A 23064-nucleotide genomic window follows, 5' to 3' on the forward strand; every position below is an offset into this window, starting at 1 on the left:
TGGGTTGTCATGACGATTTTGACCGGTGACCATTTCTGATTCTTCATAGGGGAACCCTCAAGTTATAATAACTCTTAAGTATACATTTTATTCTTGTTTTAATGATCTCTTTAGGCAGAACATTTAGCCAAGTGGGTGGTAGCACAGTGTGGGAAAACAGGATTGTTTGTTGTAAGAGACAAAAGGAATGGCATCTGTGATAGAGAACAGTCCTATTTATTTTTAATTTTTAAGAGATTTTAGTATGTATGTATGTATGTATGTACTTATTTATTTTAGAAAGCGTGTGCGTGAGCATGGTGGGGCAGAAGCAGGGGGTGGGGGAGGGAGAGGGACAAGCAGATTCCCGCTGAGCTCAGAGCCTGAAGCAGTGGCCAGTCTCACAACCCTGAGATCATGACCTTAGCCGGAACCAAGAGTCGGACCGTTTACCAACTGAGTCACCCCAGGTACCCTGACAAAGGTTGTATTTAATAATCAAGATAGCCAGTTCTATTCAAACAGAACCATAGTTCTGTAACTGGATATAATCCAATCCCTCATAAACTTCCAAGAATTAAAGACTGTGCTGCGACACAAACACAGAGAGGTATGGTGAACCCTGGGACTTGACTTCTGTGACTGGAGGAGATTTGTTCTTGTCAAGGGATCTGTTATCCCATCAGCATCCTGGACTTTGGTCAGAGAATGGACTAAGAGGTTTCAAGTTCCCCATCTCATTAAGAAGTTGCTGCACATCTAACTGGGAACTGAGCCCTTAAGATTCTTTCATGGACATTAGACATCTGCGGAAGAAAGAAAATGCTTTGGGGAGATCTTGGAGTTTTGTTCCAGAAGTTAATATTTTTCTCTCCATTGTGAAGTGTGAGAAATCTTCTCTTTTTTCCTTAGTGAGCCTGTTGGAAGTCCTGCAGAGCTATGATGATCTTCAGATAGTTTTGCTTCTAGGAATAAAGCCTGCAGCTTATAATGTAAATCCTTGGTATTTCCTGCCCTTTGGCAAGGTTAGGAGTGATTTCTACTCTGTAGATCAGACACAAGCTATGGACCGCTTTCTAGATGTAATTTGAGAGGAAGGGCTTTGGTCTTTAAATTCCTTCATTCTGAGTAGAGTACATTGAGATTCTGTGCTGATTCTTAGGCAGGAAGTTCTGTGTGGGGTAGTGACAGCAACCGTATACTTAAAGCAGCAGCCACCTGTACTTCCTTTCTCATTGGGTTAATGGATTATATCATACTGCCTGAAATAGCATGGTCAAGCTTATGAAAAGTCAGCCTGTGGGTAAAAAAATGTGAATTTCTTTGGTAATTAGACAGCTACTTTTATTAGGTGCTTTTTGATAATGATAAATATAATACTGAAATGAGTCTGGCTTTAGTTTAACCTGTATTTACCGAATACTTACAATGCACCATATCTGTGTTTCAAAATACTGCTTATATTTTTTTCTTCTTTAAATGCTAAGAGAAGTAAATAGTCCTCTGTCTTGTTCTAGAGAGTCAACCCAGATATTAGGACTGGAGGTGTTCTTTAGGTAATATCTGGCACTGTGTTAGTATTTTGTGTTTAATCCTCACAACAGCCATGTTCAATGATTGATCAAATAATAGAATAATACTTTTTTATTTGTTGGTTTTATAACTAGTGAGAAACTGAATATGAAAGTAATTTCCTGAAGTTTACAAAGCCTAGATTCCAATTTTGCAGTCACATTCCTAAGTGATTTCTCATTAGAGGTGGTGGTAGTCAAGCATTGCATTATGAACACCAGAGAGTTATGGTTTTACTAGTTTATTAATTTATTAAGCAGGTCTGTACTTACTTTTCATTAGTAATTTGTCTAAGCCTCTTAACCTTTCCATTTCTTACAAAAATAGTTCTATTAAGTCATGTTCGGTGGTAAAGAAGGTGATCAGCTGAGGATTTAGAGTTACAGGCTTCGATAAGAACTTTTCCTTCTCTATTTGTCCATTCTTCTATCTGCCTCACCTCCTCCCTGCTTCAGGGTCAGATGGATAATTCTGTTTAAGAACTTCTAAGCATAAAGGCAGAGTATAAGCAAAAGGTGAGCAAGGAGTGAAAACTTGGAAGAGTCTACCTCCAGTTTCTCCTTCAAGTCCACCTTCCTTTCTCCTGCTCAGTGAAGTTGTTGCTGAACAGTGACTCAGGCAAATACAGTGTGAGTTGCATATCTGAGAACACACCAAAGATAAAATAATTCTGAATGCTGAGTTGAGTAACTTTAAAACTTGAAGTCAGTTCCAGATTTGAAATATTATCTTTTAAAGCTCTAAAGTTACAGTTTCAAAAAATAAAACTTTGATTTTGGACTGGTCTGTGCATAGATAGTTCTACTGTTCAGGTAACGTGTCCAGCTTGGGTCTTTTGCCTGTGCCTGTTGTCCTCTGCTAGAATCATAAGCATCTCATTTGGGCTGAGTGTTTCATTTTTTTCATAATGATTACTTTGAAGTATCAGAGGATGATGTATATAGGTTAATGTCTGATTAAAACTTCAACATACCAGGGTGCCTGGGTGACTCAGTTGATTAAGTGTCCAACTCTTGGATTTGGCTCAGGTCAGATCTCAGGACCCTGAGATACTGCACCTTTCATGGGTTCAGCGCTCATTGGGGAGTCTAGTTCTTATCCTCTCTGTCTCCTTCTGCCCTTCCCCTGCTTGCACTCTTTCTCTCTAAAATTTATTTATTAATAAATCTTTAAAAAAAAAACTAACCTCAACATACCTACTTATTTTATTGTAAATTTTTAAAAGAATAATGTAGTTTTTAGTTGGGCCCAAGCTGTGGTTTGTTTTGTGCTGTTTTTGTTTAGTAGGCTAATGAAAATAAGGTTTGTACAGCAAAACTATTGAGCTGATCTTTATTCTGATTTTGTAATTTCTGGTTCCACTATTTATAGACCTAGGGCTTAGACACTGCCAGTTTGCTTGGGTATTCTATTATTTATTTGTTTACATATGTAAAATGGGAAGTTACAGTACTATATGTATATGTGTATTTGTTTTTCTGATTTGTTTATAGGATTATAATGATTTTAAATAATCAGTGAAACTTTCTGAAATTTCTGAATTGTTTTTTGTCTTTTATTTCAGGCTAAATTAAACGAAGCTGTAGAATGCTTACTCTCCCTGAAAACTCAGTATAAAGAAAAAACTGGAAAGGAGTACATTCCTGGTCAGCCCCCATTATCTCAAAGTTCACACTCAACTGCTGGCTCTGAGTCTAGTGGTCCAGAAGCACCAGAAGCCAAAGTACTTTTTGACAAAGTAGCTTCTCAAGGAGAAGTAGTTCGAAAACTTAAGGCTGAAAAAGCCTCTAAGGTTAGTGTGATATTTTGTTTGTATTTTTGTTTCTTACATTAGAAGGGTTTTTTTTGTTTTGTTTTGTTTTGTTTTGTTTTTTGCCCAGAACACTTCCTGGCCTATCAAATCAAAGTTCTTATATTTCATTTCTCAACTTTTGTGTATTAGAAAAGCTCTTGTTGATTGTTTCTCTGCCATTCTAGATTTGACTAGACATTCTCTTAAGATTCTGCCTTTCTCTGACATTGTACTTAAACACACTATTTTAGCTGTGGATTAAATTGTCTGCTTCTCTCTAGTCTTTGAGATCCTAGAGAATAGGGACCTAGGTCCTAGCAGTACCTGGCTCCTTACAGGCCCGTGATGCAGGATTTTTGTTTTACTCATTCTCCTAAAGCTGAGTCAGTCTGAAATGGCAAGTGTTATTTTGAGCTCTGGTGTAGTTTGTGCTAATTATAATTCTCTTCATAGGAGTAGGATTTTTTTGGCACAAATTTGTGAATGGAAAATAGTACATCATTACAGATTTTGAAGTTTAACCAGTAACACTGGAACTTGATTGCTGTCATCTTTATGATTGTAAAATGTTGAACGTAATGTAGTTTAATGGCTCCTAACTAAAATTGCAGTGGTATACGTGTTATATGTTAGTGCTTTCTAACAGAACTTCCCATGTTGGTGGATGTGTTCGGTAGCACTCCAGTAACAGTAGTCACTAGCAATGTCACCACTGAAGACGTGAAATGTGGCTGTTGTGACTGAGCAACTAAGTGTTTAGTTTTATTTACTTTAGTTTAAATAGCTACAGGTGGCTAACAACTGCTGTTCAGGCGAGGTGGTTATAGTACTGTTTTTCAGTCCCTCTTTTGTACACTTCTGTCCCTGTTGTATTTTTTTATTTTCAGTAGTTAGTTCATCTAATGTTCTCCACCCCTACCCCATTCCCCTCTGTTTTCACTTGTGTTTTCAAATCTGCTTATGAAGCTTTGGACATTGGTGCTTAGACAGTGATTTGAATTAAGTATTGTCTTCTCTTTTCCTCTTTTGTTAAACTAAAGGATCAAGTAGATGTGGCTGTACAAGAACTCCTTCAGCTGAAAGCACAGTACAAATCTCTGACAGGAGTAGAGTATAAGCCTGTCTCTGCCACTGGGGCTGAGGACAAAGATAAGAAAAAGAAAGAAAAAGAAAATAAATCTGAAAAACAGAATAAGCCTCCGAAACAAAGTGATGGTCAAAAGAAAGATTCCTATAAAAACCAAGGAAGTGGGCTGTCCTCAAGTGGAGCAGGAGAAGGGCAGGGGCCTAAAAAACAGACCAGGTAATAAAACATAGAAGCTTCATTAGAAGTGAAGCATTTTTATTTTTTTAAGATTTTATTTATTTATTCATGAGAGATACAGAGAGAGAGAGGCAGAGACACAGGCAGAGGGACAAGCAGGCTCCGTGCAGGGAGCCCAACGTGGGACTTGATCCCAGGACTCCAGGATCACGCTGTGGGCCGAAGGCAGGCGCTAAACCGCTGAGCCACCCAGGGATCCCCAGAAGTGAAGCATTTTTTAATGAATTCTTAAATTATTCTTTTAAAGAACAAATTTTGGTTAGTTTGGTTATCGTGAGAAGTTGGAGAATGCTAGAGGTTTAGTGCCAGCAGGTAGCTTTTGTTAATTTTCTATTTATTTAAATAGGTAACAAATTTTTTGCTTGGTTCAGAACTCTCAATATAAAAAGTTCTATGCCTATGCTTGTATCCCATCTTCCCAGTTTCTCCTACCACCATAATGAACTGGTAACCACAGCTATTTTCTTATGTAACCACTGATCGATTGATCTTCATTTGGCTAAATAAATAAAAAGAAATATATATCAACATTCCCCTTTCCTCACTTTTAATACAGTTGGTAGCCTGACAGTACTCACTGTCTTACACCTTAAGCAAATTTTTCAGATGAAAGTCTTTTATGGTGACTAAATGATGACTTTATTCTCAATAGGATTTCACATTTGGTAGGTTAAATATAAAACAAAATTGTTTAAAAGACAAAACAGAGGAATAGATGTTTCAGTTTGTTCCAGTTTGTATGAATAATGTGATGCCCCTGTCGATAGTCCCCATGGTAAAACTAGAGTGAACTTTGTGCTAGTTTCTTCAATGGCTTAATAAAAAGAAAAAGCTGTCATTCACAACTGCTATTGTGAGATCTTTTGTTTTTAGATTTAACTGATAAATTCTGCCTCTTTTATATCATACATTCAACATTTCCTTAAACAAAAGGCTGTAACAGTTGTTTTTCTTGTGTATTCACTAGGTGATCAGATTTATAGATTATAGAATAATAGACGAGAGAATAGAATGTCTCACCTTTTACCTCTTTTTGTGAAAGGGCCAGGTTTCACTAGGCATCTTGTTGAGCCATGTCACAGTGAAGCAGTGGAGAAGTCAGCTATAAATACATTATTAAGATTTTTAGCCAATAAAGACTTGTTTGTAACTCTGCATGAGTAAGGGGTGATTTTTCTCTGTGTGGATCATAAAACCACAGTTCTTGAATAATTATGGGCTTCAAGAAATGGATCATCATCTGGAATAGTTTTTTATTGCAGATCTAACTTACTTTGCACTTGTCTCTGCAGCTTTTATTTACTGCAGTTAAAAGGAAAATTGTAGATTATGTAAGGATTATAAATATCTATATGCACATGCACACACAGCCATTGTTTTCATTACTTTTTACGTGTTAGAACGGTGACTTTGCTAATTATGTTTTCTAGATTGAGTTTGGCAAAAGATTCTTCTTTTTTAGTAAGAGAATTCTATGTGAATAAATTCTACCTTTATTACAAATACATGACTGTATAAAGAACTTTGTAAAAGATGTCTGCATTAAAATCATAGCTTTTGCTGTGCTTTCCTAGTTCTTTTTTTTTTTAATTTTGTATTTAAATTCAGTTTGCCAACATATAGTATAATACCCAGTGCTTATCCCATCCCACTTTCCTACTTCTTTGTAGGCAGTATCTTAACCACCTTTGAAGAGATGGTGGCACTGTTTGCTAGGTTAAAAACATTATTTTGGGAATGATGAATATACAAGGGAGAAATACGGAAATAACTCATACTGAAGAAAAACTATTCTGTTTTGAACTTGAGGTTTACTTCCATTCAGCCCAAAAGCAGTTGATGAATGAAGGCTTTATTATATTTTTCATATCTGCAGGTTGGGTCTTGAGGCAAAAAAAGAAGAAAATCTTGCAGATTGGTATTCTCAGGTGAGTATACATTCATTTTGTTTTTATGTTTTAAGTTTCTCAAAAAAACTACTTTTTATTTAGATTCTAAAGTAAAGACACAAAGTAATGTGTAGTGTCATTAATACATAGTACATATAGTCATTCAACATGTCACGGATTTCAAAGCTTGTTCACATAAAGCAGTGAATTGAGAAGTGAGATAGTCATCATTCAGTTTTGTTTTGTTTTTTGAATGGTGAGGTAAAGGGATTAATCCAAAGTCACAAAGATAGTAAACAACAGAAGCAAGATTTGAATTCAAGTCTTAAGAGTTTAGGACTTGGTGTTTCTCAGTATAGAAAAACCCATTTTACACGCACATTAAGAGGATGTACCAACAGTGGAAGCCTTCAGATTTGGAGCTTGATGATCGTTCACTTGACACTGGTATTATAATTTTGGTTTAATTTAGACTTCAAAGACTATATCTTTCTTTTAAAAAGGTCATCACAAAGTCAGAAATGATTGAATACTATGATGTAAGTGGCTGCTATATTCTTCGTCCCTGGGCATATTCCATTTGGGAATCCATCAAGGACTTTTTTGATGCTGAGATCAAGAAACTTGGTGTTGAAAACTGCTATTTCCCCATGTTTGTGTCTCAAGGTGCGTTAGAGAAAGAGAAGACTCATGTTGCTGACTTTGCTCCTGAGGTAAGTTAGCTTGCTATATTTATTTTTGCAGTTTTCTCTCATAAACTCAAAAGTACGTTTTCAGTTTGCACTTGAACAGTAATTTAATTGGCAAGTTATAACAACCAATCTAGAGAAATCTAAAGCCATTTCAAAAAACAAAGTGTATATATTTCTACCTTCAGGGCAAATTACAATTCTGTTTCTTGCATTAGCTGGCTCTTACTTTTTGCTAAATATTTATAAGGACATAAGTTTATCTACTTAGCATGAACAGGGGCAGTTATCTTAACTTGCCTTAATTTTTATAGCAAAAATGGAAATAGAGATTTGCCTGTACTTGTGCCATTTGTCTAAAATGCCGTTAAAGATACATATATATGGAAAATGATTTTATTTTACTAGGTTGCTTGGGTTACAAGATCCGGCAAAACAGAGTTGGCTGAACCAATTGCCGTCCGTCCTACTAGTGAGACAGGTGAGGATGGGCCTCAGTGCATAGGAGAGCGAGCACTGCGATATGAGACACAGCTGTAGTGTCCTCTCAATGCTGACTTTGTGATGTTTATGATCCTTCTTGACAGCACGTAGTTTAACGAGTGTTGATAAAGATGAATGTACACTGAGGTTGCATAGAATTTTAGTTTCTATGCAGTATTCATTGCAGAGCTCTTTATCGTTAGAATAAACGTATTTTTTTAAACCACTTAAATCATTTTTTTTATTTGATACTATAATTTTTCAGAACTTTACAAGACTTTCATTGTTGGAATAATTTTAATTCTTGGAATTGATTATAAGTTTGCCAACGCTGATGTTTTATGCGGTATTTTCTTACAAATTTTGTTACTTATTTTAATATGATATTTGTATAGAGTTTCTATAGATTACTAAGTGATTTCATTTATGTATTATATTCTTATAATAGTGAATGAGAAAGGTGGAAGCAGCAATTTTTCAGTTTAAAAAAATAGGTCTCTGAAAGATTAAGTGATTTTCCTAACGTTACACATAGTAAATGAGAGCATCACTTGGCAATCTTGAGTTTTGGGGCTTGTCAGTGTTTTCCTAAGTGATTATCCATCTTGAATGAAGGATTCTTTGCTCTTTACTTCATACTTCTACTGATGCTTTTGTATATTATAAGGATGCATTATTGAAATGTGACACCAACTTTTTTCAGATTGGCAATCTGTAGTAATTTTAGATAGTCATGAGTAGGTGGAGATAAGACAGACACCTTCACTTTAACAGTTCATGGCAAGAGCGTTCATTCTCTGGATAGATGCATTGGATAGATTTTTTTGTTGTTATTTTGTTTTTGTTTTTTTTTAAGGCTTTATTTATTTATTCATGAGAGACAGAGAGGCAGAGATGTAGGCAGAGGGAGAAGCAGGCTCCATGCAGGGAGCCCAATGTGGAACTCGATCCGGGGACTGTGGGATCACCTCCTGAGCCAAAGGCAGATAGATGCTCAACTGCTGAGCCACCCGGGCATCCCTGAGTTGCATAGATTTAATCTGCATTCTAGTTTGAATAGATAACTGTGCTAAGTTCAGCAAGTTAGTTAACTTTTCTATGCTCAGATTTGGCATCTTTGATACTAAGGTTATGATATTGACTTTGTGGATTGAATGTGGGAAGTGACCAGCATAATGACTGTGGAGAAATTAACAGAGAGCATGATATGCTGTATCTTCACTTAGTGTTTCTGGAAATAAAACAGCTGAAAAGCAGTCAAATTAAATATGAAGTGTAAATCTCAGTGTGAAGAACAGAAAATCAGGTCAGGTTTAAGTAGCTTTATTTACTTGAGTAATTTGCTTTATGCAATAATGTTACAAGCGTTGGAAACACATTTACATAAACACAGCATTTTAATTTGTTACTTATTTGGCTGGTATAACTCTGACCAGCCTTCAAAAAGAAATGAAACCTTCAGTGACTAGCTGCCTCTATCTTCCTGTATCTTGCAGTAATGTATCCTGCGTATGCAAAATGGGTGCAGTCACACAGAGACCTGCCCATCAGGCTCAATCAGTGGTGCAATGTGGTGGTACGTACGTACTCTTTTATTCTTTTCTTTTCTTTTCTTTTCTTTTCTTTTCTTTTCTTTCTTTCTTTTTCTTTTTATTTTATTTTTTTAAGATTTATTTATTTATTTATTCATAGAGATGCAGAGAGAGAGAGAGAGGCAGAGACACAGGCAGAGGGAGAAGCAGGCTCCATGCAGAGAGCCTGATGTGGGACTCGATCCAGGGTCTCCAGGATCACGCCCTGGGCTGCCGGCGGCGCTAAACCGCTGCGTCACCGGGGCTGCCCCTCTTTTATTCTTTCATTATTCTTCTTACTATTTTTTAAGCACGTTTTGTTCTTCCATATTTTTTAGATTCAAAGGATTAAGAGAATGGAAGCATTTTGTTATCACAATTATGAATTACAATTATGATTTCTGATAACTTGCCGCATTAAACTGTTAATAAAAATGGGAAAGCTCTCCATAATGATCAAATTGTGTTCTTGCTTCTCTCAGCGTTGGGAATTCAAACATCCTCAGCCTTTCCTACGTACTCGTGAATTCCTCTGGCAGGAAGGGCACAGTGCATTTGCCACCTTTGAAGAAGCAGCAGAAGAGGTATGAGGAGTTGTCTTCCTTATTAATTGTGTTCCATGTCTTTGTCTGGGCTGTGCTTCCCCCTCTCCCCCACCTGTAAGTAATACAATGTTGTCTGTTTACATAGTAATCATTTAATCAATGACTCTAAACTGAAATTTGATCTCAAAATAACCTTAAAAGATAATTTCCTGATATACTTAACTTTGTTACTTGAAATTCATGTATCACCTGTTAAATAAAAGAAGAAAACAAGTTAATACAAATGTACATGGACTTAAGAAACGGCTTTAATGAAGTTTTATTAGAAAAGTGCTGTTTTAGATTTTCAGATGAAAATATTTTGGGGCTTCCAGGTATGAAGAAAATTATAATCCCAGCGGTGAAATTAATTATTCTTCAGAAGATTTTCACCTTGGTTACTATAAATATATCATTAATACACTTCTTTTTTCTTATATTCTGAATTTATGAACATTTTAAGAAGTTACTCAACTTCTTTTACATTACTTTGTTGAATGTCTTCCATATATATATATATATATATGTATATATATATGTATATGTATATACACACTGACTGCTTTAACTTTTCTGTATGAAAAGGTTTTCATTGTTTGATGTGCTTTTCCCACCATAGTTGGTTTAAAATAGTATAGTTTTAAAGGTCTCTAAGAAATAAAATACACCGTAAATGTGAGTGCTTTCATATTTAAAATTTTGTTACAGGTCTTACAGATACTTGACTTATATGCTAAGGTATACGAAGAACTCCTGGCAATTCCTGTTGTAAAAGGCAGAAAGACTGAAAAGGAGAAATTTGCAGGAGGAGATTACACAACTACCCTAGAAGCGTTCATATCCGCTAGTGGAAGAGCCATCCAGGTACCCCAGCAAGTGCTGTGTAGGGTTCATAGGTGACCATAAGCATAGCCTGTGAGCACATCCAACAGACTTTTGGCATCAGAGAAGTAGACTCTTAAAAAAAAAAAAAAATCAGTATATTTCATGTGCTTTTTAGACCATGTTATAATTTCAAGCTTTTCTATCCCATTTTTATAATGCTCTAAGATCAGTGAAGTGAAGGCTTATATCCCGAATTACCAAAGCATGGATTCTTTTTTTAACCAAAGTTGAAGTTATTTCTGTGAAAGGGGTGGCTCACATGCAGGGAGCCCGAAGTGGGACTCAATCCCGGGTCTTCAGGATCAGGCCCTGGGCTGAAGGCGGCACTAAACTGCAGAGCCACCTGGCTGCCCTTGTTGTATCATTTAGGTTTTAAAAACTTAATATAAGAAAACCGAGGAACAAAAAACATGTCTAGTATCATTTTAAAGTGTATGGTCTTACCGAAATCATTTTCAAAGGCATAACTAGTTCTTAAATTAATGCTTGTATTTCTGTATCTTAGGGAGCAACATCACATCATTTAGGGCAGAATTTTTCCAGAATGTTTGAAATTATTTTTGAAGATCCAAAGACACCAGGAGAGAAACAATTTGCCTATCAGAACTCCTGGGGCCTGACAACTCGAACTATTGGTGTTATGACAATGGTTCATGGAGACAACATGGGCTTAGTATTACCACCGCGTGTAGCTTCTGTTCAGGTAAGAAAAATATTTCTGTTTATCATTCTTTTTATAAAATACAGTCTGTATCTTAGTATTGTGTAGCTATGTGTATCATATCTGTTATTTTTTTCTCTCTTAATTTTTAGCTGCTTTGTATACAAAACTTATAGAAATCGTTTTTTGAAATGGTTTACAGGAAGTTTAATGAAATATAGTAGGTCAAATGAAGGTGCACTTAGCATAGATGAGTAATATGCAGCAGATTGGTAGACAGTCCATGGAGATTAGAAATCACAAAAGTTGATCTGTGTTAGAATTTATTGTCCCCTAGAGGTTTTGATTCCTGCATATCATGCAGCAGCATGATTATAATACTTTGTATGCTATTTCTTTGTATAAATTTGTGATACTATGTTGGTTCTAGGTTGTGGTTATTCCTTGTGGCATTACAAATGCACTTTCTGAAGAAGACAGAGATGCTTTGATTGCAAAATGCAATGATTATCGAAGGCGGTTACTCAGTGTTAATGTTCGAGTTAAAGTTGATTTGCGAGATAACTATTCTCCGGGTTGGAAATTCAATCACTGGGAACTCAAGGTAAATTCTTCAGTTGCATCTTTTACTTATGAAGACTTTAAAAATAAATATTTTCTCACATAATTTTCCTTTAATTGCAGTATTTTTTTTTACTTAGAAATAGTGGTTGTGGGATCCCTGGGTGGTGCAGCGGTTTGGCGCCTGCCTTTGGCCCAGGGCGTGATCCTGGAGACCCGGGATCGAATCCCACGTCGGGCTCCTGGTGCATGGAGCCTGCTTCTCCCTCTGCCTGTGTCTCTGCCTCTCTCTCTCTCTCTCTCTGTGACTATCATAAATAAATAAAAATTTAAAAAATCTTTAAAAAAAAAAAAAAAGAAAGAAATAGTGGTTGTGTGATTCCAGTAGCAGCCTGTTTGACCCTATGCATTCTTGCCTGAGATTCCAGATGTTAAAGGAGAAACGTTTTCTTTGCTACTGGCTGGATTGAAAGGGGAGAAAAGGCATCCATATACACTTCTCCCTTCTGTGTTCCTCCTCTCCTCACTTCTAGTAGGACTGACTTGACTTTGTTCCTCTCTCCCTCTGGTTAATACCCTGATGAGCCCACACTGTGAAGGAGATACTTAGTATGAGCAGGTTCTGCTACAACTTCCTTGTCTTCAATTCTCAGGAAGAAAACAGAGCACCTTAAGTTCTCAACTAGATGCCTAAGAATAAAGAACACCGAGAGGGGTCACTAGTTAGTGAAAAGCACTGATAGTACTTCTTAATGCCATTTTATCTCCATTTAATCCAAGGATTCCTGAGGAAAAAAAATATTTTGGAAGATCTAGTTTCGTATTCATTTGGTAGTGATTAACTTTGTACAAAGAGGCAGTTGAGGGGGTGAGGTAGGATGTGTATGTATTGGGAGACCCAGTTTAATAGCTGGGGCTTATGGTTTGGTTACCACTCCAGAGCCCAGTGACTTCCACTTTTTTTTTTTTTTAATTTATTTATTTATGATAGTCACAGAGAGAGAGAGAGGCAGAGACACAGGCAGAGGGAAAAGCAGGCTCCATGCACCGGGAGCCCGATGTGGGATTCGATCCCAGGTCTCCAGGATCGCGCCCTGGGCCAAAGGCAGGCGCCAAACTGCTGCGCCACCCAGGGATCCCAAACTTCCACTTTAATACCTCTTCCTGTATTATGAAAATAGGGGAAAATAATATGAGTGAATTAACTTTTCCTTTTTCCTCTTCTTTTTTAAAGATTTTATTTATTTATGAAAGACACAGAGAGAGAGGCAGAGACACAGACAGAGGGAGAAGCAGGCTCCATGCAGGGAGCCTGATGTGGGACTCGATCCTGGATCTCCAGGATCACGCCCCAGGCTGAAGGTGGCGCTAAACCGCTGGGCCACCGGGGCTGCCCAACTTTTCTTTTTACTGTATTGGATGACTAAGATAATTTTGTGTTGCTACTAAAAAGAAAAACAAGCAAACCAGAAACGATCCTCTATGAGTAAAGTCATAACTTTCTACTTAGAAAAAATGATCAACAAAATATCTGCCTCCTCTGTGATTTGGCTTCAGGTTATCTTTCTAGCCATTGCCACCCACTCCCCTGTATAGAATGCCCTCCTCATCCCGTGTGGGCTTTGTCACTCTATGCCAGGTTATTCTTTTTTTTTTTTTTTTTTTTAAGATTTTATTTATTTATTCATGAGAGACACAGAGAGAGGCAGAGACACAGGCAGAGGGAGAAACAGGCTGCATGCAGGGAGCCTGATGTGGGACTTTGGGACTTGATCCCGGGACTCCAGTATCACGCCCTGGGCCAAAGGGAGGCGCTCAACCATTGAGCCAACCAGGTGTCGTCCCCATGCCAGGTTATTCTCATACTAAGATGCCCTCCCACCCAAATGAGAGTGTGTTGCCCTGCTCTGGGCTGCCATGGCTCTCCTCGTCCAGTACAGGAGCCAGTCCTGTTGCTGCTAGTTGGCTTGTCATTTTAGTTCCTCTACTCAGGAATAGTTGTTCAGCCTTTCTTTGTCCTTCATGACACGGGCATTTTTGTAAGTATAGGTCAATTATTTTATAGAATATTCCTCAGTTTTGACGAAATTACTCGTTAATTTTTGCCTTTTCTTAACTTTCCTTCTCTCTTCCAGCCGAGGATAGTTTCCCACTTCTGATTTTCTGTATGCATGCCTTACTTACTTGGCTAAACGTAAAGCTAAAGGACAGGATCTGTTTCTTCTTATTCCTCTTGTAAATCTCATTGCAGTTAGCACTGTTAACACATGCATACATTAGGTGAATAAAGAAAAAACAGTAAAATGATATAATATTTAGCATACAATAATTTGTTCCATGGTGTTCATTATTTTATAAGTCTTCCCTATAGGTAAATCTTTTTCTTTTTTTTTGTGGAATAACACTTAAAAATTTTCCTGTGACTTTGATTTGGGGGACTCTCATCAGATAAACTCTATTTATAGGGACTCCTAACTTAAATTGGAAAACTCCAAATTAGTTTTAGAGGATCATTTGCTCAAAAAAAAGTTTAAAAAACACCTACTGTTTATCACGTAAGGTTCTTGATCTTAAAAATAAGGTATCTCTGGGCCTTTTTCCCCTCCTGGAATATGCATAAGGGTTGAACATTCCCAGGCTTAAACTTCCTATACTTTCTTTGTAGAATCCAAAGGGAATAGGGGAATGGTTCCCAGAATGTAGTCCTAGCATCACTTGAGAACTTGTTAGAAATATGATCCTTTAGGCCCCATTCCTGGACTTACTGTAATAAGAAATTCAAGCAGGTAGAGCCCAGCAAGTCTGTGCTTTGACAAGCCCTTCACAGATGCTGCTGCATGCTAGAGTATTCAGAGCTAAGACCTACCAACCAAACCACACCATTGTGCCATGAATGAGTCACAGATGTGCCAAAGTGATTTGGGGTGGCCTTCAGTTCAAAAAGCCTTCTCTGGTTCCCACCTTGTGTCATACATACAAAGGGACCTTTCTGTCCTGCTCTTTTGTGAGAAAGGTTAGGAATATTGATCGAGACAGCACTATCCTCATGTTTTTCCATTAAACACTCTTAGCTCAAAACCACTTGGGCAGTACATTTTTTCTTAGTTTTATACGTTCTTATTGGAATAGGTTTCTGTATGATCTCAGGAATATTGCCTGCACTTTTTATTGTTTGTTTCTGCCTTTGATGTTTTGGGTTTTTATGATTTATAGTAGGTAAAGCCATGAGTGGAGACAGGCATATCTCATGCCTTTTTTGTTTTTTAGGGGGTTCCAATCAGACTTGAAGTTGGGCCACGTGATATGAAAAGCTGCCAGTTTGTAGCTGTCAGACGAGATACTGGAGAAAAGCTGACAGTTGCTGATAATGAGGCTGAGGCTAAACTTAAAGCTATTTTGGAAGACATCCATGTGAACCTGTTTACAAGGTTAGTTCCTTAGGATTGCTTTTGTCTCTGATCTAGTTTTTGAGAGCTGTACCGAGGAATTTTTTGAGTGCCCCAACTGGAAGTCATCTTTCTCTCTGAACTCTCATGGTTCTTAATTTGCCTTTCTCTTTGTTTTTGACTTGGTATCATGATTTTTCCAAGGGCTTTCTGCCTTCTACGATTTGCAGAGCTGGCCTGTCTGACCCATGGACTAATTTGGGTTGACTTTAAGTCCAGGCTTTTATGACACATAACTTTGAGGGATAAGGCATTGATTCTCACCTGCTGGATACACATTAGCAGCATTACCTAGGAAGCTTTAAAAAATACCAGTGCCTAAACCCCTCTCCAGAGATGTTAATTTAGTTGTTCTAGAGTGAGGGTGGCAGCTATAGTTTAAAAGCTCCCCACGTGATTATGACATGTAGCTAAGGCTATTGACTGGGATTGGAAGCCTGAGGTAAAAGGAAGCTTCAGGGTTGCCCTGGCCTGTGGAGATGGGTCTTCTAGAATCAGAAATATCAGGGCAGAGGCTCTAGAAGATTGGTGCATAGGTGTGGCACCTTATTTTCTTTCCTACCCACCTATGGCAAAGAGGAAGGCCCACTACCACTTGCAGTAGAGGCTCATTTTGGGAGAAGTTAGCACCTTCATCTTATGTATTCATAGGTCTTCTCATACTTTGTACCAAACTTATATTAGGCCTTAATAAATCATGCATTTAAGGAATGAATTAATTTTAACCTCAGCATTGGTGCTTATGTGATTTTGGTCAAGTGATTTCTCTTCTCTTTGCTTTCTTACCCTGAAAGGGAATGATAATGAGTCTCTTAACGTCAAACATTTGCTTAGCCTGCTAATGAATAGTACATTTGAAGTCCATCTGAACTAAGAACAGGTAGTATTGTCAGAGGTGAAAGATCGGAAAGCTGCCTGTCCTTAATGCTGCCATTTAAGTAGTGCAGTTATTTAGTACAGTGGTTCTTTGCTAGAGATTTTTCTTCAGAGTCACCTGGGAGATTTAGGAATAGAAACATACCTGAGCCTCACACCTGGAGTTTCTGATCCAGTGGTTTTAAGATAGGTTCTGGTTGGTTATCTGTAGTGTTAAAACGTTCTCTGTGTGATTCAGATGCACATCTCTGGTTGGAAAACCACTGCTTTAGAGTGGCTAAAAAGCAGTTTTTTCATTGACATTTTTGTTCAGTAAATTTGTTAATAATGTAGGTTTCATAAAGGCTTAAGCCTGAGAAGTGGTTTATTTATTTTTTATTTTTTCTGGATTTCATTGGCTGTAACTTACAGGGGCATGGCTTACTATGAAAAAGTCAGAAGAAGAGGATTTGGTGGAGAGCGGGCAGTTACTGGCACAGAATTCACATGGTCTTAGTCCTGAGATGCAGAAAAGAAAAACATGCTTTCTCTTTCTTGGTCACCACCCATGAGTCATTCTCATGTAATGTGTGATTTTGAATGGGAAAGAGAATAATACTTATTTCCATTTTTAAAACTGGAAGTTCTTATAAAAGAATTATATAGTGTATGAAAATAGCTCAAATAATGTGTATTTATGGTCTTTGCTATTTTAACACATTTTCATGTTTGGTGTTTGAGTCTCACAATAATCCTGTAACGACAGTTAGACTTACTTTTCCAATTTTGTAGAAGGGAAAAAACTAAGACCAAAGAGGTTTTAAAAATAACACAGACTCATAAATGGTAAGCAGTATAGCCAGGGATAGAATGTTGGTCAGTAGAGATATAATGGCAATAACAAAAGTAATTATTACCTGTTGTATGCTTGGCAAATTCTCCTTTTCTTTAGTGTTAATAGTAATATACGGTGATGAGTTCACTGAGATTTACAGTATATCACTGCTAGCAGCAAAGCTGAGATTCAAATTGAGATGTTCTCACTTCCAGGATATTGCTCTTTTGTTAAATTGCACTAATTTAGAAAAAAAAAAAAAACTTTGTCATATTGGTAAGAAAAAACCTGTATTCTTTTGCAATTACATGTTAATAGGGCTTCTGAAGACCTTAAGACTCATATGGTTGTGGCCAATACAATGGAAGACTTCCAGAAGATGCTAGATTCTGGGAAGGTAAGAGACTTCTGAGATGTTTCATATATAGAAATATTTCAGCAATGGTATTTTAAGACTCACTGAATTTATGCATGATATTAATCCCTTCTTCAAGGCCAGTCACACAACAGGATTATATATTACTCCACATTCTCTCCTCTGTTTTCCATTGGCTTTCCCAAAGCATTACAGCATTGTATCATTTTTGGATAGCACTGTGAACTGATTATATAAAAGCTCTTTCTCATGATTGAAATGCTGGCTAAACAACATTCATTCTGTATGACCCCTAGTGTTTTAATTATTGAAATTTGGGGGGTGCCTGGGTGGCTCAGTCAGTTAAGCGACTGCCTTTAGCTCGGGTCATGATCCCAGGGTCCTGAGATTGAGTTCATGTCTGGCTCCCTGCTTAGTGGAAAGCCTACCTCTCCCTCCCTCTCTGCCCTTCTGCCCCAGTCATGCTCATTCTCTCTTTATCGCAAATAAATAAAATCTTTAAAAAATTTTTTTTTCACTTTTCAGCTTGAATTAAGTTCCTGAAGTAAGCATTGCTGTAATGTAATGTGCATATTCCTAAAATCAGATTAAAAGTCTATGTCAAGGGCAGCCCGGGGGGCTCAGCGGTTTAGCGCTGTCTTTAGTCCAGGGCGTGATCCTGGAGACCCGGGATCGAGTCCCAAGTCGGACTCCCTGCATGGAGCCTGCTTCTCCCTCTGCCTGTGTCTCTGTCTCTCTCTCTCTGTGTCTCATGAGTAAATAAATAAAATCTTTAAAAAAAAAAGTCTGTCAAAAATTTCAATTCTCTGACCATTTATACTTTTCCTGATCTTAATTGATTGAACTTTTCTGAAGAATAAAGGGGAAAATACTGCTCATGTCTAAGCCTATTTTTCAGAATGAGTGGGTACTTCAGGCTCCTTTAAAAGACCTAGGTCTTTCTAATTAGGTACTAGTGATTCTTTAAGATTTTAAGTTTTAGGTGTCATGAGTATGCAGATGATCTTAGCTGAAACTTTTGATTATCATAGAGAAGAGGTCCTGTTTTGCAAAATTATTAATTACTAGAATGAATCGCTTATGAACTTTAGTATTCTGGTATTCATGCTTGATTATACAACCAGTCCTGTGTTCTCAGGTTATAAATGAGAGAAAACCATGGACCAGAGTCTAACTGAATTACCCTGAGCTCTACAGAGGCAGACTTGTCCTAGTATTTAGATCTTTCTCCTCAGTTTAATGCACTTTGCTCTGTATCTTTTTGCTTATTATTTATTTATTTATTTATTTATTTATTTATGTTTTTTTTTAAGACTTTATTTATTCATAGATGGGGGGGGGGGCCAGAGACACAGGCAGAGGGAGAAGCAGGCTCCATGCAGGGAGCCCGAGGTGGGACTCGATCCTGGGCCTCCAAGATCACGCCCTGGACCGAAGGCGGCGCTAAACCGCTGAGCCATATGGGCTGCCCTAAGATTTTATTTTAAAGTAATCTCTGTACCCAGTGTGGGGCTTAAACTCGCAAACCCAAGATGAGGAGTTGCGTGCTCCACCAACTGAGCCAGCCAGGCACCCCTGTTTCTTTTTAATTCATGCTGAGAGTATAAGGTACAATTTTAATTGGTTAGAATCATAACCTCTTAATATGTTACTGTTTGAGCTGGGACAGTGTTAATCTCTTTGGCTCTCAGTTTACTGCTCTATAAAATGAGTACAAGATAGATAATCTTAAAATCCCCTTCAGATCCACAATCCTTGCCTTTTTAGTTTAGTTTATTGCCTTTGTGATCTTCCATCTTTCTGGTTTCCATAATTTGTCACTTGACTCGGATTACGTACTTCTAATAGAAGGCTAGGGAAATAGGAAATAGCCATCTAGCTGATGCAGTGTGTATTTTTTTCTTTCACTGTGATTTATTTATGATTATTTTATTTTTGTTCCATTACTGAATTTTAAAATTTCATCTATTACAGAAGTGCTGTAGTAATCCCTGTTTGCAATACAGTCTGGTAAAGGTATTACATAAGAGTTAATAAATCGATAGAGTAACTATCAGTTAATCTCTTGCTTTCAAAGAAATGAATCTCAGCAGGTCTTAGTAGAGTCATATCTTTTACTCTGCTATTAGGTCAGAGATTTCAACATCTATTCTAACGCACAAAGTAGTATATATTAGCTGTATGTCCAAAGAGCACATAGAGATTAGAGTAGATTTGGTTTCTTGTATTCAGTAGCCACTTCCACCCCCACCTCACACCACATCGGTCAGCTTTGGTATGGTGACTGACCATCAAGCAACCTTTGAGGCTATTGTAAATAAAGCTGTTTTTACCAGGTGGAGAGAAGGAGAAAGGGATCTTTGGAACTTGAATGTAGGTGAAAGTTTGATTTTTCTACTCTTCTTTGTTGGCCTAAATGAAAAAACAATCATACCTGATTTATAGAACTTGAGTTAATTTTTCCAACGGGATGATCTTTATTAAATGAAAAATGTTATTTTTGTATAGTTAGATATATAAAAATATGTTTTTTTTACTGTTGACATATATTGATAACCTGTTGATCACTATGATTTTTGAGTATTGATAATTCTCATCATTATCATTTTCTACCACAGAATTGAAGATATCATACATTGCAAAAAATTATATCTTTTTGTAGCATAGAAAGATAATAAAAAAAATTAAAGACCTTTCTGTAATTGAATAAACAGCATGAAACTGTATTATCCTTTCATATAAATGAATTACATGCAAAAATAATCAGAAATTTCTGGTCTTATTACCTATACTTTACTTTGAAGCTACAAAGAATTGAAACATGGGTTTGTACAAAATTGTCATTTATGAGTCTAAGTAACTTGAGTTTGTTTCACGCTATACCATTTTAAGTTCTAAAAATTATTACCTTAGGGGTGCCTGGATGGCTCAGTCAGTTAAGCATCTGACTGGCTCAGGTCATGATCTCAGGGTCCTGGGATCAAGCCCCACATCAGGCTCCCTGCTCAGTGAGGAGCCTGCTTGTCCCTCTGTCCCACCCCCTTTGGTCATGCTCTGTCTGTCACTCTCTCAAATAAATAATATCTTTAAAAAAATTATTTTAGATATACCTTCTCAAGACTCAGTAATTTTTTAATGCAGAAAAAGAAAATAAGGCCATTTACTGTAAAATCTGTTAAAGATTTGAAAGTACAGCTGTGTGTGGGTTAAAAAAATAAAATTTTCTGAGAAACCAAATTTAAATTTATTATCCAAAGACATCTTTGTGATTTAAGTCTTAATATTTTTATCATTGCACAGTGACCCTGGTTAAAACTTTCCCCCCATTCTGTCTTTTATAATTAATTTTAAACAATACTTTTATGAATGTACATTCTTTTCATGCTGTTTGTACAAATGTTAATGATTTACCAAGTTTCAATACGGGAGGGGTAACTCTGGGTTATTTTGGCTCTTGTATCTCTAGGTTTATTTTTACTTCCAGTTTTCATTGCACAGTTTCCTTTAAAAACTTTTAAGATATGTATTACCTCTATCCCTTCCACCTTTTCTTCACCCACTCACTCCCATCCCCCCCCCCAAGATTTTTCTAGCAATTTGCTACTTCTTCATTGTCTTAAGGCAGATTATGAAAATAACAGTTTATCAATTTTGGGATTTTGGCTAACACATTTTGCTGAACGAACGTAAGAGACAGATGACTAACCACTCCTCACCCTGGAATAATGTTCATGATGAATTACTTGTTCTTTTTGTAATTTCCTAATGTCAATGTCCTTGCACTTTACTTCTTAAAGAAGCCTTTTGAACTATATTTAACCAAATTTTGAGTGCCTTGGGTTTACAGGAGAGTCTTAGTTTGAGTATGAAATGTGTAGCTCTAAATAGTTGATCAGAAATTGATGAAGCTGGATAGTTTCCTATCCGTTTTTAAACAGACATTTCTAATGTATGGGGATTGTCCACACCTTTGATCTCACGACTAACCTCGATCTCCAGGAATATTCTGTAGAACTGTTATATAACTGTTATTGCATACAAACCTCATTTTGAAGTAGACATGATATGAAAAGCTTAGGATTTACAACTGAAAGACATCTTAATTCTTGTCTAGTCCAGTACACATTTTACAAAAAATTCGAACCTAGAGATTTTCCAGCAGGCAGTGAATTTCAAAATGAGGGTAAAATCCCAGGTCTCTTGATTTTGCCCCTTATTCTGTATGATCTATGAAAGAAAATTTAAGACATTGCTTTTTCTAATAATACAAAATGATTTTTGACTTTTGAGTACCTTTGGACTTTAAAAATGATTTACTTAACCTATAACAGTGTGACATAAAGTGAGGTTTACCTGATTGTTAATTATTATTGTTAATACCAGTTACAAAATCCATTTACTGTTTGTCATCTCCCCCTCTGTCCTCCTTGTAATTGTTTACCTAAGCAGGGCAGGTGGTAGTCCAGATTTGAAATGAGGGAGGTACAGCTGGAGTTAGGACTCAGGTCTGCTCATCCTTCCTTTCTTCTCTTTGGAGACTGCTTTGTAGCTAGTTTATTTGGACATTGAAGTGTGTTACAAAGATGTTTTTGTGTTGTCTTGATGTTTTATGGTATGTGGGTTTTGGGATCCTGGAAAAACATTTTCTGAACCCTGGCACCTCCTGAATAGTGTTCCTTGCAGGTTTTCAAAGGTACCAGGGCCTGAAAAAGGCTGGGAGACCTGTCCTTTCTGTTTGTCAGTTTAATAGACCACTCGAGTGTTCTTTTACAGAATAGGAGTTAATAAATACTGAATATTTGTCCTTTTTTATTAGATTGCTCAAATTCCATTCTGTGGGGAAATTGACTGTGAAGACTGGATCAAAAAGACCACCGCCAGGTAAATACGGGAACAAACAGAACTTGTGAGGATCACAGTAACAACAAATGGGAATATGAAACATAAGTAAATGGAATTATTACTTGTTTTTAATTGCAGGGATCAAGATCTTGAACCTGGTGCTCCATCCATGGGAGCTAAAAGTCTTTGCATCCCCTTCAAACCACTTTGTGAGCTGCAGCCTGGAGCCAAATGCATCTGTGGCAAGAACCCGGCCAAGTACTATACCTTGTTTGGTCGTAGTTACTAAGGGAGAAAACAGAACTCCTATCTCCAACCCTCCTCACTTTTTAAAAAGTTGATATTAATATCTTCCCTGATATAGACAGTTTTATGATTTTTTAAAATAAAAGTTCTAATAGGAGGTCACGTGAGACACAAATACCATATTCTTATGCCTAAATTAACAGTGGGAAAGAAGACTTTTCTGTAAACAACCCCTATAATAAATATCATGAACTAATATAATACTGTCTTATGTGCTCATTTATTTCTGAACCCTGTGCTACGGGATATTCTTAACAAAGAGCTGTAGAAAACTGAACCCTTAGGTAACTGCTCTTGGTCTAAGCATCCCTCATGGTTCAGACCTCGAACAAGCATTGATCTTGTTTTATGTATGCTCAAGTGCTTCCCTTCCTTAACTCCTGCTGAATCTAAAACTGTCCTAAACCTTTCTAT

The 23064-nt window shown here is 37.1% G+C and overlaps 1 protein-coding gene across 1 annotated transcript in view; it reads left to right on the forward strand.

Annotated features, from left to right (window-relative positions):
* The window catches only part of EPRS1 (glutamyl-prolyl-tRNA synthetase 1), a 61775-nt gene extending 38924 nt beyond the window's left edge, over window positions 1-22851 (forward strand). The window contains exons 19-32 of the mRNA XM_055333986.1: window positions 3116-3343; window positions 4384-4646; window positions 6544-6595; window positions 7060-7269; window positions 7654-7726; window positions 9225-9304; window positions 9782-9883; window positions 10592-10747; window positions 11274-11471; window positions 11860-12033; window positions 15258-15418; window positions 17445-17523; window positions 22319-22383; window positions 22483-22851. Coding sequence (XP_055189961.1) covers window positions 3116-3343; window positions 4384-4646; window positions 6544-6595; window positions 7060-7269; window positions 7654-7726; window positions 9225-9304; window positions 9782-9883; window positions 10592-10747; window positions 11274-11471; window positions 11860-12033; window positions 15258-15418; window positions 17445-17523; window positions 22319-22383; window positions 22483-22633 — 1992 coding nt within the window. The 3' untranslated portion in view covers window positions 22634-22851. The remainder of the gene's footprint in view (window positions 1-3115; window positions 3344-4383; window positions 4647-6543; window positions 6596-7059; window positions 7270-7653; window positions 7727-9224; window positions 9305-9781; window positions 9884-10591; window positions 10748-11273; window positions 11472-11859; window positions 12034-15257; window positions 15419-17444; window positions 17524-22318; window positions 22384-22482) is intronic.
* The last annotated feature ends 213 nt before the right edge of the window (window positions 22852-23064 follow it).

This window comes from Nyctereutes procyonoides, unplaced genomic scaffold, assembly GCF_905146905.1.
Source record: "Nyctereutes procyonoides isolate TBG_1078 unplaced genomic scaffold, NYPRO_anot_genome, whole genome shotgun sequence".
NCBI classification, from domain to species: domain Eukaryota; kingdom Metazoa; phylum Chordata; class Mammalia; order Carnivora; family Canidae; genus Nyctereutes; species Nyctereutes procyonoides.